The sequence below is a fragment of the Neodiprion pinetum genome, chromosome 1 (assembly GCF_021155775.2).
Source record: "Neodiprion pinetum isolate iyNeoPine1 chromosome 1, iyNeoPine1.2, whole genome shotgun sequence".
NCBI lineage: Eukaryota > Metazoa > Arthropoda > Insecta > Hymenoptera > Diprionidae > Neodiprion > Neodiprion pinetum.
The window spans coordinates 16,856,187-16,871,414 of record NC_060232.1 but is presented as its reverse complement, the minus strand read 5'-3'; the positions used below and the strand labels follow the sequence as shown (position 1 = coordinate 16,871,414).

At 42.3% G+C, this 15,228-nt stretch overlaps 1 protein-coding gene across 1 annotated transcript; it reads right to left on the bottom strand.

Moving 5' to 3' along the window:
- Positions 1-704: 704 nt before the first annotated feature.
- Positions 705-3,567, bottom strand: LOC138191382 (uncharacterized). The gene is made up of 3 exons (XM_069138128.1): positions 3,220-3,567; positions 1,896-2,658; positions 705-871 (listed from the first exon to the last, which is right to left on the bottom strand). The coding sequence occupies exons 1-3, from the start codon at positions 3,565-3,567 to the stop codon at positions 705-707; spliced, it is 1,278 nt and encodes a 425-aa protein (XP_068994229.1).
- Between the last annotated feature and the right edge of the window lie 11,661 nt (positions 3,568-15,228).

Below are 15,228 nucleotides of genomic sequence, written 5' to 3'. Positions count from 1 at the left end.
CTCGGTAGTCTTTGAGCTTGTACGTCACAGGATGAGTATTTTCCACTCAACTTATCGTGAATATTTCAGTCGTCCAATTGGCAGTGTAACCTTTCACGAAGACATTTTTGAATTTGCTGATTCGAACTTTGTCGCCAGATTTGAATTTTGCCGATATGGTAGGTATCTCTCGAAGCCCTCCGTACGCCTGACGTAATAACAGCCTTTCGTTTGCAACGGTGACATCCGACGGTTTCATTCTTATGGTTCGGTGTTTGGCGTTGTTATAAGCCGAAACCAAATCAGATAAGATGTCGAGCCACTTGTAGCTTCCTTGCATGCTGAACCGTGGCCATATTTTACCTTTCAGCGTACGATTGAAACGTTCGAAGATCGGAGCCTTGAAATTCCTGTACGTGGAGTAAGGTTCGATCCCGTAGCGTGACATAAGAAATTCGAATTCCGTTCCTCCGTCCACGTGTAAATTTTTCGGTACCCGTCCTTAAACCAGCACAGATTCCATTGTCTTCGTAACATCATCTCCAGACTTACTCTTTATCCGTATAGCCCACGCGTACTTTGAAAAGATATCAATGCCTGTGAGCATGTACTTGTAACCTTTGTTTTGTCCAGCGTACGACATCATGTCAACAAGATTCGCCTACCAGGTCTCGTTGATGCCGCGCACGTCTACACGTCGACGCGGGTAATTCCGGCGTGCAGGCTTATGCAGTTCCGTCACCAGTGCTTGCTTTTTCTCGTTCATATTCCAACGCTCTTAGTCTGGTGTCCAATTTGGAAATGATTTCAGTGTTTTGAATGGACAGGTCTCTGCCTGTTTTCAAGTCTGTGTAAAAGGTATCCAAGGCCTTCTCCGTGGTGATCTCCAAAGCTTTGATCATATGATCGAGGTTGTCGATTTGTTTTTGCAGCACGTTGAATTTTTGTCTAAACATTTTTGAAGTTACAGCATTGTTCGGCTCTGCGGGATCTGCGACATTGCACAGTCTCTTGTTCTGTATATCTACATTTTTAGTTTCGTCGCGGAAAGACACATTTTTGATAGTTTGTGAAGCTTGTTGATTGTACCAGCCCCCTGACACATGCTGCTGAAAGTGGTTCGCAAAATGTCCCTCGATTCTGCCGCCAATTTCCACCACTAGTGGCGCTAGTAGTAACCTGACGAGCTTGCGCGCGGTCAGGGAGGGCAGCGAGCGTGTCAGAAGTCTACCAAGAGTCCACTAGCACCACGTAGAGGAACTATAAAACGGGGACAAGACGCGTACAATTTTTTAGTATACGAGCAGTGGTAAGTGTCTGGTGCTGATATGTACACACATGTGCTATATGTGGAATTTTGTGAAGTCAAATTCACTTGGCCACTTAAACGGTGGGCTGTTTACTACTGCTGATATGAAATACAACATATCATATCATTAGCGAGAAAAATTTGCTAGATAAGAGTACAATTTCGAAATTTTCAGGTGAGTACATATAGCACATGTGTGCACAAATCAACAAGCTTCACACACTGTCCAAAATGTGTCTCTTCGCGACGAAACTCAAATGTAAATATATTCAATGGCACATGAAAACTAGAATCTTCGAAATACAGGTGATGAGAGAAATTGATGACACTGTAGTCAGGGCGGCTAGGTGTTTCAGTGGAGTAAGTCTCTGGTAAAGCATCTCTAAGTCCCAGGTTCGATTCCTGGCTCCGTCATTAATTTTTCGACTCACCTGAGAATTTCGGAATTATACTCTGTTCCGTACATCGTAATGCCCGTCCGCTGGTATTTGAAATCCGACACTCGGAGGACCGCGAGTGCTCGTAGTCGTGTTTTTATTCAGCTGACGTCCAAAAACGTCAACGCTCATCTCGTAAATGACTGCAGAGTCGACGAGAATTCGCTAACTAATGATTCCGGCTTCCCGTAATTCTTCGAGAACCGTCATAATTTCATTGTTGTGACTTGTATTCCTAACCCCTTGAGATGCCATAAGCAAACAAAGACGTTCCACCAGCTCGTTAGCGTCGTCCCAGAAAATATAATATGCTTTAACAACTTGTCGAGTAACCCAAGCCTGAGGTAGCAGAACATCTTTGCCCGTACGCTTCGACATCTGTGACGATGGTGATACGCCTTTGCCTGACGTAGAAATATTGAGCAACTCAGCAATTAAATGCTCGAATTTGGCGCTCTGAGCGTTTCGGATAGGCTCGGTGGCTCTATCGTACTTTCTGTGAGCATTTGTTGCGAGAAGGATATTTCTGTAATCCTCCTTGTCGTTGCGGGTAACGTGAGCGCTGTTGGGCATCTTTTTAAACAGCAGTTCCAGCAGTCCCTGAGTTTTCGGATAGAGCGTACCGCCTATGCAAACGGAATCGCGCTCGAAGCTTATCGGTAAGTGACCAACCATCAGTCTGGCAGTAGAAAGACTCCGTACCCCGTAAAGAGTATCCAACTTGTGCTGTCTTTTTTTATCGTTGAGCATCTCAAGATATTCATTTTTTGATCTTACCGACGATTCTGTAATAGTTTGATCCTCTTCCTCTGCAGTTGCAAAAGAATCTTCTGCTTTTATTGCGTTCTTCGGCTCATCCTTCGTTTCAGTTTTGAGTTTTTCCTTCACCTCTTCCTTGACAAGTTTCGTGCCTCGAGGAACATTGACTAATTCCTGCAACGGGGGTACCACAGGTTTGGAGATATCCTTTATCGTCTCCTGCAGCTACTCTTTCCCATCTTGAGGGTTCTGTGCTTACGACGAATCGCATGACTCGCTTGAGCGATACGATGCAAGACTTCTTTTTCCTTACAAATTTCCTGCATGTTGACACAACTAGTTCTGGAAAGCTACTGTTTCATCGCCTTCGGAGATTGTGTATTCTATTCTTATGTCATGTTTATAAAACTGTCAAATCCCTTCCTATACCGACCATTACCGAGCTCTCTATCCTCGTCGATCACTACAAAACCATACTTGTCACAGTTTCAGCATGCTGTACACGAGTCTTTAGACTCTACATACGATATATCAGTGTGTACATGATCGTTGTACACATGTCTCAGATTTATCCCGTCTCGTTTGAATAAGACCAGCAAGTTGGTGTTGTTGCGCACGAGGTGCTTGAGGATTCGAGCGTACGTCTGACAAAGAAACAGTCTACATCGTTATGTCTACCCATACAAAAGTCCGCGCGTATGTATCCTGCTTCTCGCACGCTACGTAATCGAATACCATGATCGAGTTGGGTTGCGCCTCGTTCGATGCAATGACGTGCTCATGCTCATTGGAGGGGTGATACTCAACACCGTCGACATTTTTGAGCACTTGACTCAGAAACTTGTATTTCGGTTGATTGAGAGATTTTGAGTGAACGTACAGGTTTTCGAACCTCAAACCGGTGGGATGCGTTATAAGCGCAAATAATGCGTTGGGTTTGCCACAGTTAGATGTTTCGCAGAATACCGCACGTACAATTCTCGGCACCGATTCGCCATGACGTTTTTTCCGTTTTGTACTCTGCTGCGTGCATTTGTCAAAATTCATCACGGGCAGCTTGGTCGATTGTGTCTCGGAACTCATCTCGAAAGGGACTGGCTGGATTTCCTATAAATGCATCGTTTATGATAACTTTCTCTCAGTCGCAAAGAGGACATGATTGTGCACACACGTGATTGTGACCGATTCTCAAAGAGGTGATCAAATAGAGGAGGTTTGGTACATGGCATTATCAACAAACTCCCAATCAAGTTGCATGTTTCCGGCTACCAATACTGCGGTCCTGGTACGAAGTTGACGAAAAGAGTCGCAAAAGGAGATTCCCGTATCAATCCTCTCGATGCAGCGTAGTAGTACAGCAAGGCGGGTTCTACTTACGGATTTCTGTTACCGACACTGACCGACATTCTTCCCAGACTCAAACCCTTTTTCGCGATGACGTCACAGTTAGCCGTACCGACTTAAGGTCAAAACCGTGCAACCTCACCGACAGTTGTATCGGTCGACGGTAAAAATCGCACTGCTTTACCAACAATTTTTATCAGTCAAAGGTTGAAATCGTGCTGTTTCACCGACACTCTTACCGACCGAAGGTCAAAGTCTTTATGTAGTGCTCGTCTGCCAACGGTCAAAAGTGCAGCGGGGGCGAGAACTTTTTTACCGTCCCGCATTCTTTTCCCACAATGAAACTGATGATGTGTAACATTGACCACTTCAAATTCCTTTCCCACGAAAGGACTGTTGATGTGTAACGTCAACCACCCCACATTCTTTTCCCACGGTAGAAATGCTGATGTATAACATCAACCACCTCACATTCCTTTTCCACGTTATCAACCACGCGAGATTCCAAGATCATTGGTTCTGAGAATTGTTTTTCACTTACTCGAATGCCGGTTTGATATCGACCACGTGACATTCTTTTTGGCTTGTAACTGTCATGTGTACTCAACGATGAATTTTGAACGGGTTCAGTCGCGACCAGAGTGCAAGGTCGACCGATAGCTGCGGCAGTATACATTCAGAGCCAAGGATCTGCATTGTTGGGTTACTATCGCTCTAGGAATGCAAAACATAACTCGGTTTGAGTACAGCTTGGTCGAGTATGGAGATCACGGTTTATTCTTACATACGCTTTATATTGAAAAAAATTCTCTCTTGAGAGCTAAGGTGAAGGTGAGGGTGTGAAATTATTTCATGAATATTCTTTAAAACACAGTCTTATTGAGTACAATTTTTAGGGTACAGTTGATAATTACTTCACAACGATAGCACAATAATTCTATTCAACAGTATCATAACCAGGATAACATATTCGCCGGAAATGCGGGACCGTTCTTGTAAACGCTTCTGCGCAGTGACACAAATCGTACACCGTCGTCATCCGAACAGTATGATGATTTAGTAGCCAATTTTGAAGTATCGAAACGTTTTGTGCTGCACAGATTTCGTTGGGTATTGCATGCACGTTACTTCTTCGAGGCACAGCTGAAGTTTTTTGCAAGGTTTAAAGTGACGGACAGTCAAAGTCTAGCATATCGATGATTTGAACTTTCGGGACCATTTTGAGCAACCAATCTCGTTTTCCTTCTCCTTTCACGTATACGGCTTGAGCTTTGCACAGCCTGTCTTCAATGGTCAACTCAACTTCCTCAAACGGTATGGTTCCACAGCTCCGAAGTAAGCCGTGGAAATCGCGTTCTAACAAAGAATTTTGGCTTTTGTATTTGACGTCTAGTAAATCCCATTCGTAAGGTGGCTTGAAGTAAGACATTGATGGAGATGCTACCGAGTAAATTGAAATTATAGCCAATTCTTTCAATATGAAGGTATGGTTGAAAGGTCTACGAAAGCCTTGTATGTCAACGATAAGCTCCATCTTTGATCTGTGCGAAATGGTGGGAACGGGTCAGCTTTTATACCAACTTTTTGACCCCACCACTGGGCGGGTTGTATTCGACAATACGATCGTGAACAATCGAGCAGTACGCCGATGTTTCAGCGGAAAAGTTGGCTTTAGCTTCAAATTCAAGACGGATGTCGACAGGTCCGTGCTTCAAAGATTCGTTCAGTTTTGAACAGTCGATAACGAATAAGGGGACGTCTCGAAGGAATTCACTCTTTGACAGCAACGGCTCGGGGTTCTTGTCGTAGTGGGTAGCTCGAAAGTTTGCGTACATCTCGTACAGGAGCGCGTACAGATTACGACTCATGTTGAGGTTCAGGTTACCGTACCGTTGAGATGCAGAGTTTAAAAATAGTTTGACGTCCGTGATATTGCAATGATCGAAATGTCATGCGTTTTTGTCGGTCTTGTTCTTTCTACGTGTTCGGAAACCCGAAATGACGTAACGAGATTTTTCAAGCTCAGTGAAGGTTTTCACAGTCCAAACGTATTTCGATGTTGTGGGAAGTAGGGGATATTCGTACAATTGCCAACTGCGGAAGCTCATCGAAATAGGCGGATCTCTCCGAATGAAATTTAGTAGGTCAACTTTTTTCTGATCCGCGAGTTTCAAATACGGTATTAGCCATTCCACTGTATCGATCGTGATTTTAAATTCCTCCTCTTGAGTCTGCATGATTGCGTTGACGTCAGTTTTTGATCTCGTCAGAATTAACTCATGTTTAGCGTTGACAACGATCATGCGGTAGTCTTTAGCGAAATCCAATATCATGCTGAGCGGTATCAGTACGTCAAAATTACCTTTCGCATCGGTTAATTTTTTCTTCTGTTCTACATCAAGCTATCCAGCGTTCTCCATCAGCCAAGTCTGACCAGGGTGCATGAAAGCGTAACCCTACATGAGACTTGTCAAGCTAACGTTCTTGCATCTATCAATCTCAACTGCATTAATTTCGTAGCGAATTTCTTCAAACAGATGACAGATCGCGTTGTTTACGAGCTGTGTGTCACAGTACCTGTACCATCAGGTTTGAGAAGTCGTCCATGGATATGTACCAGACTTTTGCTGGGTAATATGCATGAATCCTGATGCTGAACGTTGATTCGAATTTCATCGCTGTTGTTCAAAGTTGACGAGGCGTAAGGTTTGTGAGCGTGAATCTCGTAATGCGCAACGGATTCGTCAAAGCCGACTGGTGTTTGGATGTTCAAGATTTCTTCCTCCATGATACGTAGCAGATGATGAAACAACAAATTGTCGGAAATTCCTCTTCCAAAAGGTGTCAGTTTCAGACTCAGAGCTATCAGGAACTCCACGTTTCGAGGTGTTAACGGTTCGAGCATCGATCGATGACCGACTTGATCGGAACATGCCGACTCACTGATATACCTACTCTTTGACAGTCTGTTGAATACAATTCCCATCGTTCATTGCAATTTGATATGTAGTCTCACGGTCATAACTTCTCCACGGAAATTAACCAGGTCTCCGTCTTGATGCACTAACCGGAGCTGAACGTGATCTATGGTCCTGACGGTGATCGAAAGGTAAATGACGTGCGACGGTACTTCCACGATCTTATATCCTGGTCGGACAGCCGGGAAAAACTCGTGAATAGTGTGTACTTTGTGTACATTGACGTAGGCGCTTGTTGTAATGCTACACTCGACTCGCAACGCGTTGACCTTGAGTATAGTTACAGGCGTGTCTGACTCGTGAGTTTTATCAACCTCCAATACACGTGGTGTGAATCCCAAAAGTTGAGCAATGGAATCATTTGGCTCAAAGTCAATCGTGTGGTTGCATGTGGTTTCGCTGCGTGATGTATTATTGTTGGGTTTGATGGCGAGCCTGATATCTGTATTTCTTAGAACGTTTTGAAGATACTTCTCTGTGTCCTTGATCTCGTAGCTGCCGGTAGGTATGGTGATCACTTTATCTGCTACGTAAATTTTATTGTGACCAACATCAACGTTGAGAATCGAATTAAAGGTTGACAATTCTACCAAGGTAAGAGCACAACTTTTAGCACGAGCAAGTTCGATCGGTGGAAAATATTGTGCCTCGAGAATTGGAGAGGTTCCCAAAATCGTTTACGTTAACCAATCATCCATGACTGCGAGTGGTAGACTGACTTTGATGAATCACGCACCATGTTTATATAGCTCCCCACTCAGAAATTTCAGACACAAGTGTCCACATTCAAATGTATACCAATCCCGGTACCTTTCATGATTGTATTTACCACTACCAACGCCAAGGTATTTTATAATGTCCGAGGGTGGTTGAAGGTTACCAAAACTGTCAAACTAATCGATATTATTGTCGCATTCCTTGTACGCAGCCCAGTGTGTTCCCGGACCATCTTTGTCGTCAAGGTTGATACAGCTGACTCGTTTTTTCGTGGACCGTTTTCGGGCATTTTGTTTCGCATTAAAACACCGCGGAAATGCGAAACCTTAAAGATTTTTGCATATTCTAACAAGTCCGAATCAGTTAACGCTCGACGTGGTAGCATCGCATATAGTTTTTCGAGAGATGGAGACCAAGACTTGTTTCGTACGGTTACATATAAAGCCCTTTGCCCGAAGCGATAGCTTCCATAGTTTTGTTGTGTTGTTCGCTCTTTCCCAGTTCTCGTTCAGCAGCACTTGCATCGTTCACAGCTTTTGCTCAACCTGCCGCTGCACCGGCTAACGCGCCTGTAGGACTATGTCCAGCGAAAATAGAAATCAGAAACGGTAGAAAACTACCCACTTTTAAAGGTACCGGTAGAACGCGAGGTGTTCGCACTTTACATTCACCACCCGCTTTTTTAACGGCGTTTTCAGCACCCCTCAGCGCAGATTCGATAGCTACTTTTGCATCGTTGCTTGAAACTATAGAACGTTTTGTAGCATTTCTAACTTTTCTCAAGGTCCCATTTTATGACTTTGTAATTCCCATTCCGAGTTTTGATTTTACTCTTATTGTATTAGCTATCGCCCAAGCGGCTGCCTTTTCACCCAAATTTGCGTCCTTCGCAAGAACCCGTTACCAAGCTTTCTCAGCCAACACCCTGTCAGCCCCATTTCCAACTTCAAGATTTTCACGATTCTGCGAATAAGCAATATCGTGGTCATTGCAAGCTGCGTCGAGAAGATTGATTCCCGTACCACGCCGCGCGAGTCTCTTTGTTAATTTTGTACCAGGCTCACAGTACTGATAACCAGTTACACGAAATTCGACCGGAAGGCTGTTGATGATTTTATTTACCAGACCCTTGCCACGATGTTGCCGCCTGCTGCTTCTGTACGCGATCATGTTCGTGCGTTGATTAAGAAGAGTGCTCTAAAAGGGGATATTTATAGCAGATGCGATCAGTTATGTACGAGATGCGGTTTAAGAAACAACCTACTCAACTTCCCGTGATGAATTTTGACAAACTTTCGGAGCAAAATGTCAAAAGGCACAAACGGCAGGGTGAAGCACTCCTGGATAGTGTACGTTCGCTATTCTGTGGACTGTCGAATTGTGGTAAAACTGATGAGCTGCTTACACTTATAACCCATCCCAAGGGACTCAGATTTGGAAATATTTATATCTACTCGAAATCTCTCAACCAACCTGAATACCAATTATTGAAGCAATTGTTGGACCATGTTGAGAATACGGAGTATTTTGCGTTTACCGAGCGTGAGTAAGTGATTACACCGGAATAAGCACCGCCCAACTCAAAAATCATATTTCACGATGTAGCGTGCGAAAAGCAGGACAATATTATAGCCTACTTTCGCATAAGTAGATATCACGACGTTGACTTTTTCCATTTCTGTCAGATGTACGCGCGTATTCCCAAACATCTCGTGCGCGACAACGTAAACTTACTCTTGTTATTGAAACAAGACAATATGAACCTGAGACACGTATACAACGACCATGTAAACACCAATATGTCTTACACAGAGTTTGAAAGCGTGTGCTCTGCATGCTGGAACGGTCAGAAGTACGGGTTTCTGGTGATCGACAAAGACAGTGAGCTCAACGAAAGACGATACAGGAGGGGATTCGATTCTTTTGTTAGCCTAGAAAAGAAACAAAATCTAACGTTTCCGAGCGAGAGACGCAGAAGCGTTGCAGACTCAGTTGCGTGAACATGCAGAGCTCTGATATTTCCAAGCAAAAAGATGTCCTACATCAGATCGCTCAAGCAAGTGCCGCGATCCGTCGAAAACAGATTGCTCTAGTCGGGCAAGGAATCTACGACTCAGAAATTGAGTGACGTTTTCAAACCAGTAGTGACTCCGTTGCTAGAACTGGTGAATCTTACAAAAGATACTCAACCTGTAAAACAAGAGGTGGAAGAAATTGAAGAAGAAAGAAAGCAGATGAAAAATGAAACGAAGAATGAAACTAACTCAGAAATGGACGATTCTTTTGCTTCGGCAGGAGATAAAACAATCGTAGAAACACCGATCTAGGGAATCGAGGATGAGTATTATGCACTATTGAGAGATAAGAAGACGAAAGGTGAATTGGACAACGTGTACAGTGTACGCAACCTTTCAAACGGACTAATGATTGGTGGATTGTTGATATCTTTTAAGAGTGACTACATTCGTATTGACAATACGCTTCACCCGAAAACAGAGAGTTTGCTGGAACTTTTGTTTAAAAAACAGCCGGACGGTTCATCTGTGAGCACTGGAGATCGGGAAAATTTTAAAAACATGACCCACGCAACAAACGCGCATAAAAAGTATTACTCATCCGATGGGGCTGTTCGAAACGATCACAGTGACAGATTCAAAAATGTCATTGCCGAATTGATGGATTATTCCCCATCACCCCGCCGAAAGGGTAAAGGTCTACTTCCGCAAGCTATGATCACTCGACAAGGTGTTGAAACGGAATACGTTTTCTGGGATGATCCAAACGAGTTAGTGGAGCGTCTTCCTTTACTCCTGGCATCTAAGGCAGCGGGAAATCCGAGTCACAATAACGAAATGATCTCCATTCTCGAAAAGCTACGCGAAGCAGGAATCATTTATCAAGCAGCTCCAATCGTTTTTGCATTCATTACCAAGATGAGCGTCGACGTGTTTGGACGGCATCTGGATGAAAACACGGCCGCGAGCACTCTCGGTCCTCTGGGTGTCGGATTTCAAATAACAGCGGACGGGCATTACGATATACGGAACAAGAGACCGTGCGATGTCGCAGATCCCGCAGAGCCGAACAATGCTGTAATTTCAAAAATCTTGAGACGAAAATTAAACGTGCTGCAAAAACAAATCGACAATCTCGATTTAATCATTTATCAAAGCTTGAGAGCTCACCACGGAGAAAGCTTTGGATACTTTTCACACAGACTTCATAACAGGCAGAGACCTGTCGATTCGAAACGCTGAAATCATTTCTCAATTAGACATCCGACAAGAGCGTTGGAATATGAACGAGGAAAAGCAAGCACTGGTGACGGAACCGCATAAGCCTGCACGCCGGAATTACCCGCGTCGACGTGTAGACGTGCGCGGTATCGACGAGACCTGGCAGGCGGATCTTGTTGACATGACGTCATACGCTGGACAAAACAATGGCCACAAGTACATGCTCACAGTCATTGATATTTTTTCAAAGTATGCGTGTGCTGTACCGATAAAAAGCAAGTCTGTAGATGATGTTACAAAGGCAATGGAATATGTGCTTGTTCAAGGACGGATGCCGAAAAATTTACACGTCGACAGAGGACCGGAATTTTACAACTCAAAATTTGAATTGCTTATGACACGTTAGGGAATCAAATTTCACTCCACGTACAGGAATTTGAAGGCTTCGATCTGTGAACGTTTCAATTGCACGCTGAAAGGTAAAATGTGGAATTGGTTCAGCATGCAAGAAAGCTTCAAGCGGCTCGATATCTCATCTGATTTCGTTTCGGCTTACAATAACGCCAAACACCGACCTCCGTGAAGTTGACCCCCCAAAGTTGTTATTTTTAAATCTAATTAATGCAATTTGTTTGAGAATCGTTTGAGAGGGTTTGAGAGTGAAGAAAAGCGTTTGAGAGTTTGAAGTTTTTCCGGAAAATTGATTTTAATTTTGGGTGTGAAGCTGACCCCCATATTTTCTATCTCCTCAAAAAATGGACTTGGACGTTTAATTTTTTTTTAATCGTTTGAGAATCGTTCGAGAGAATTTGAGAGTAGAAAAAAACTGTTAGAGAGTTAATATTTTAATTGATATTAAATAATTATTTAATGTGCAATTTCCCCTAGGATTAGAGCACTTCCGGTGTGCGCATTGTGTGTGCGCACTGTATATGCGCAACATGTCTGCGCAGTGCGTCTGAAATTAGCTGTAGCGACCAAGATTGACAAAGAAATACGAATTTCGAGGATGCGGATTATCGTAAATCGAACGGGTACGAGATGGACATGGAGACGAAGCTGAGCAATTTTCTCTCAATGACACCAATGGTAAGCGAAGAATTGGATGAAACTATTGGAAAAAGACACGAGCGTCGAAAACGGGAAACTTGACGAAATCTTTTCAACACAGTGCAACAGAAAGTGAAATCTTTTATAGAACGCCAAAATTGATATTTACTGATAAGGAATAATGCACTTATAATTGGAAGAAACGTAAAATGTCGATGGGCTTATAATATATGTCAGCGATGTTCCTGTTCGTCTATCCTAAGATTTCTGTGTTCTCAGATCTTGTAAATCTTGGACCGTGCTTGCAACGATCTTGCGAACGATCCATGTTACTCGGCTAGGCGTACCATCCCTTGTCGCATTTACAACGTAAATAAACTGTGTAGCTGTAGCTGTGTAGCTTTTGCGCAGCGAAACAAATTGTGGGACAAACACAAGGCGAAATCTCGCAAACACAGACCCTCGATGGTCGTCTCGACAGACATCAGTTACGGGACGCACGTTTGCATGAAAAACAGTCCAATGTACCAACCGGGAGCGATCGGTAATTCGCAATTTTCTTAAAAAAAACCATTTTAATCGTTTTTTCGACATTTTCTTTCAATTTCATCGCTGGCTTGATCGTTTTCAGGCTCTACCATCGCCAACGGCGTTCCCAAGGTCAGTCAGCTGCTCTTGGCCGCCTGGAACCTCGATTCAACTTACCGTTTTCAAATTTTGCCCGCTGGGTCTCTCCACACCAGAGAATCTGTCGATAAATGCGAATCCAATGGAAACGCCAGTGCCACCGGCAGCAGCAAATCGAACCACAAGGAAACCGCAGATCATTTGGACATGCTGCCGTCTCCTTCGCCGGCCTCGAGCACGTGCAGCGATACCGGAAGCATTACCACGAGTCACAGTCAGTTTTTATCGATTTTTTGTTTCTTTTTCCGTCAAATCCTTCGAGTACACACTGGGTCATTTTGACCCGTTAGATTTTTTCTCTTCTGTTTCGTGAAAAAATGCATTCAGGCTCGCATAAATTCGCAACTAGAAAAAAGAACGAGGAATTCATGTTTTCCGGAATTGAATGATTTGAAAAACGTCTCGGGTCAGATTGATCCACTGTGGACTTGAGGAGGTGTTTTTCTTTTTTTTAAGCCCTTCGAGGACACATTGGGTCATTTTGACCCGAAGAATTTTTTCTCACCGGTCGTTTGGCATTGAATTTTGTTTTTCGTGAAAAATACATTCAGACCTATAAATTCGCTGAAAAAAAAAACCGAAAGTTCATATTTTCCGGAATTGAACGGTTTGAAAAAAGCCTCGGGTCAGGTTGACCCGATGTGGACATGTAGGATGTTTGTGCGAAATGTTTGCATGTTTTGCGTGAAAAAAATATATTCAGGCCCATAAATTCGCAGCAAAAAAAAACGATTCACGTTTTCCGGATAAAAAAATCTTATTTTTCGGAATTCAACGATTTAAAATCCCCCTCGGGTCAGATTGACCCAAAGTGGACTTTTTGCTCCTCGCAAATTTATGGAGTTTGAAGAAAATTCAAATTTTGAGGTTGATTGAATTTTCCAGAACGCGAGAAACGTATGACCCCGAGGAGCGACGGTGAGACGGGTTCGATGACACCACACCGGCAACACCAGTGGCCACGACACCTCATCAGACGTCGATATTGACGCTGAGCAGAGTTACACCAACGAGACATTTGGTATTTTGACATATTATGATGAAAAAAAAATCGAAATATAGAAAGTCACTCTTTTCAACTCCAATTTAAAAAAGGTTGATGACCCACCTAGCTCGAATACTTAGAATGAATTCTTACTTCAGAAGGAAGCATGAAGATACGACAATAAACAATCTTAAAAGCCACTTATTATTGAATAATCGAACTTCTGTACACACTTTATTTTCTTTCCTTTTTCTTATTGCACTCTCGCTTTACTTATTTCTTCTTTTTGTTCTGCTCTATTAACTTGGAACCCGCCGATGACCCAATGAGATCAAAATTTGCTCAACATATTGTGCTCGTTTTGTGCTGTTTTGTACCGCAAAAAAAAAGTTTTGTACTATTAGTATTCTCAAAATATGCAAGAAATTAGGAGCGGGTTCCAACTTAATGTTAAGTTAGAACCCGCAAGGTTGGAAGACACTCAACATTATGTACTTGTTTTGTGCTATTTTGTGCCTCCCAAATAACGTTTTGTACCCTCGTCATTACCGAGATATATGCCTCCGACGAGGTATGCAAACGGCCCAACGAGTTCGGGTGGTACGGAACTTGAGGCATTCGTTTTGTTCTACTTTGTGCCACCCAAATAACGCTTTGTATCCTCGTCATTAGCGAGACATATGATGTAATTACTTCACGCCAATGCATAAACGGAGCCCGCAGACCTGTATGAATTGTTTCATTTTTCTTCGGGTATGTGTCGCAAAGATCAAGCTTTGTGCTAAAAAAGGCGGAAAAAGACGAAAAGAGGCGAGATGTCAACCCCCAGAATCGAACTGTCACAACTCAGAAAGACCTCGTTTCTTCAAAACTGCCATAAATATATCCACCATCAAATGAAACCGACCAATGAATACCGCAGATTGATCATGACAATGTCTGTTGATGGTAACAGTATAATGATGAATGTTGCCAACCATATTTTGTTCACTCGATAAATCTGAGTTTAGGCCTCTACACCGACGGCAAGGTAATGGTTATCGTAGAGGTTTTTTTTTGTTTTTACTTAATTTTTTTTTGTTTTTTTTATGTATTTTTTCAATTTGTTTTTCATCATTTTTTTATTATTATTTTCTCTGATCATTTTTTATTATTGTTTTTTTTCTAATCTGTTTTTCAATCTTTTTTCTTATTTATTTTAATTATAATTTTTTTTTTCAAGTTCCGAATTTTCCCAAAATTATATTCATTTTTTTTTTACGGTATCGTAATTTTTTTAAGATATTTTTTTTTCTTGCAACAAAAATGTACTTTCAGTTTGTGTCCTTTAGAAAATATTTTTTTAGTATTCTATATGTAATATAATGTGGAAGATGATACGTACTTTACCTGATCAATTCAGTCGGTACATGTATATGTATGTATAATGTTGAATACGAGGTCGAATACTGATAATATTAATATAGTTGAAATAATAATAATATTAAAATACAGTGAATCTGTTACCTTTTATGGTGTTGAGTTTTTTGCAGTTCGATTTCTCTTGAACTCTTACATTTATTACTTTATGCTCACCATCGGGTCTGTGTGCATTTTTCATGTTATTGTTTGTACGTTGTCGCATTTATTTCGGTACGTTGTATTGTGCATAACATATTTATTGACTCATAACTCATAAATATCGTGGACGTTTTTTTTCATTTTAATTTTATTTTTTTACTTTTTTGCAATTTCTTCAATATTTGAG

What these genes read in the sequence shown, in the direction of transcription:
- LOC138191382 (XM_069138128.1), bottom strand. Translation starts at nt 3,567, where the DNA reads ATGAGTTCCGAGACACAATCGACCAAGCTGCCCGTGATGAATTTTGAC. An exon ending in CGCAACCCAACTCGATCATG is followed by an intron (nt 2,659 to 3,219) that starts GTATTCGATTAC and finishes CCCCCGTTGCAG; the next exon opens with GAATTAGTCAATGTTCCTCG. An exon ending in ACGGGAAGCCGGAATCATTA is followed by an intron (nt 872 to 1,895) that starts GTTAGCGAATTC and finishes ATATGATCAAAG; the next exon opens with CTTTGGAGATCACCACGGAG.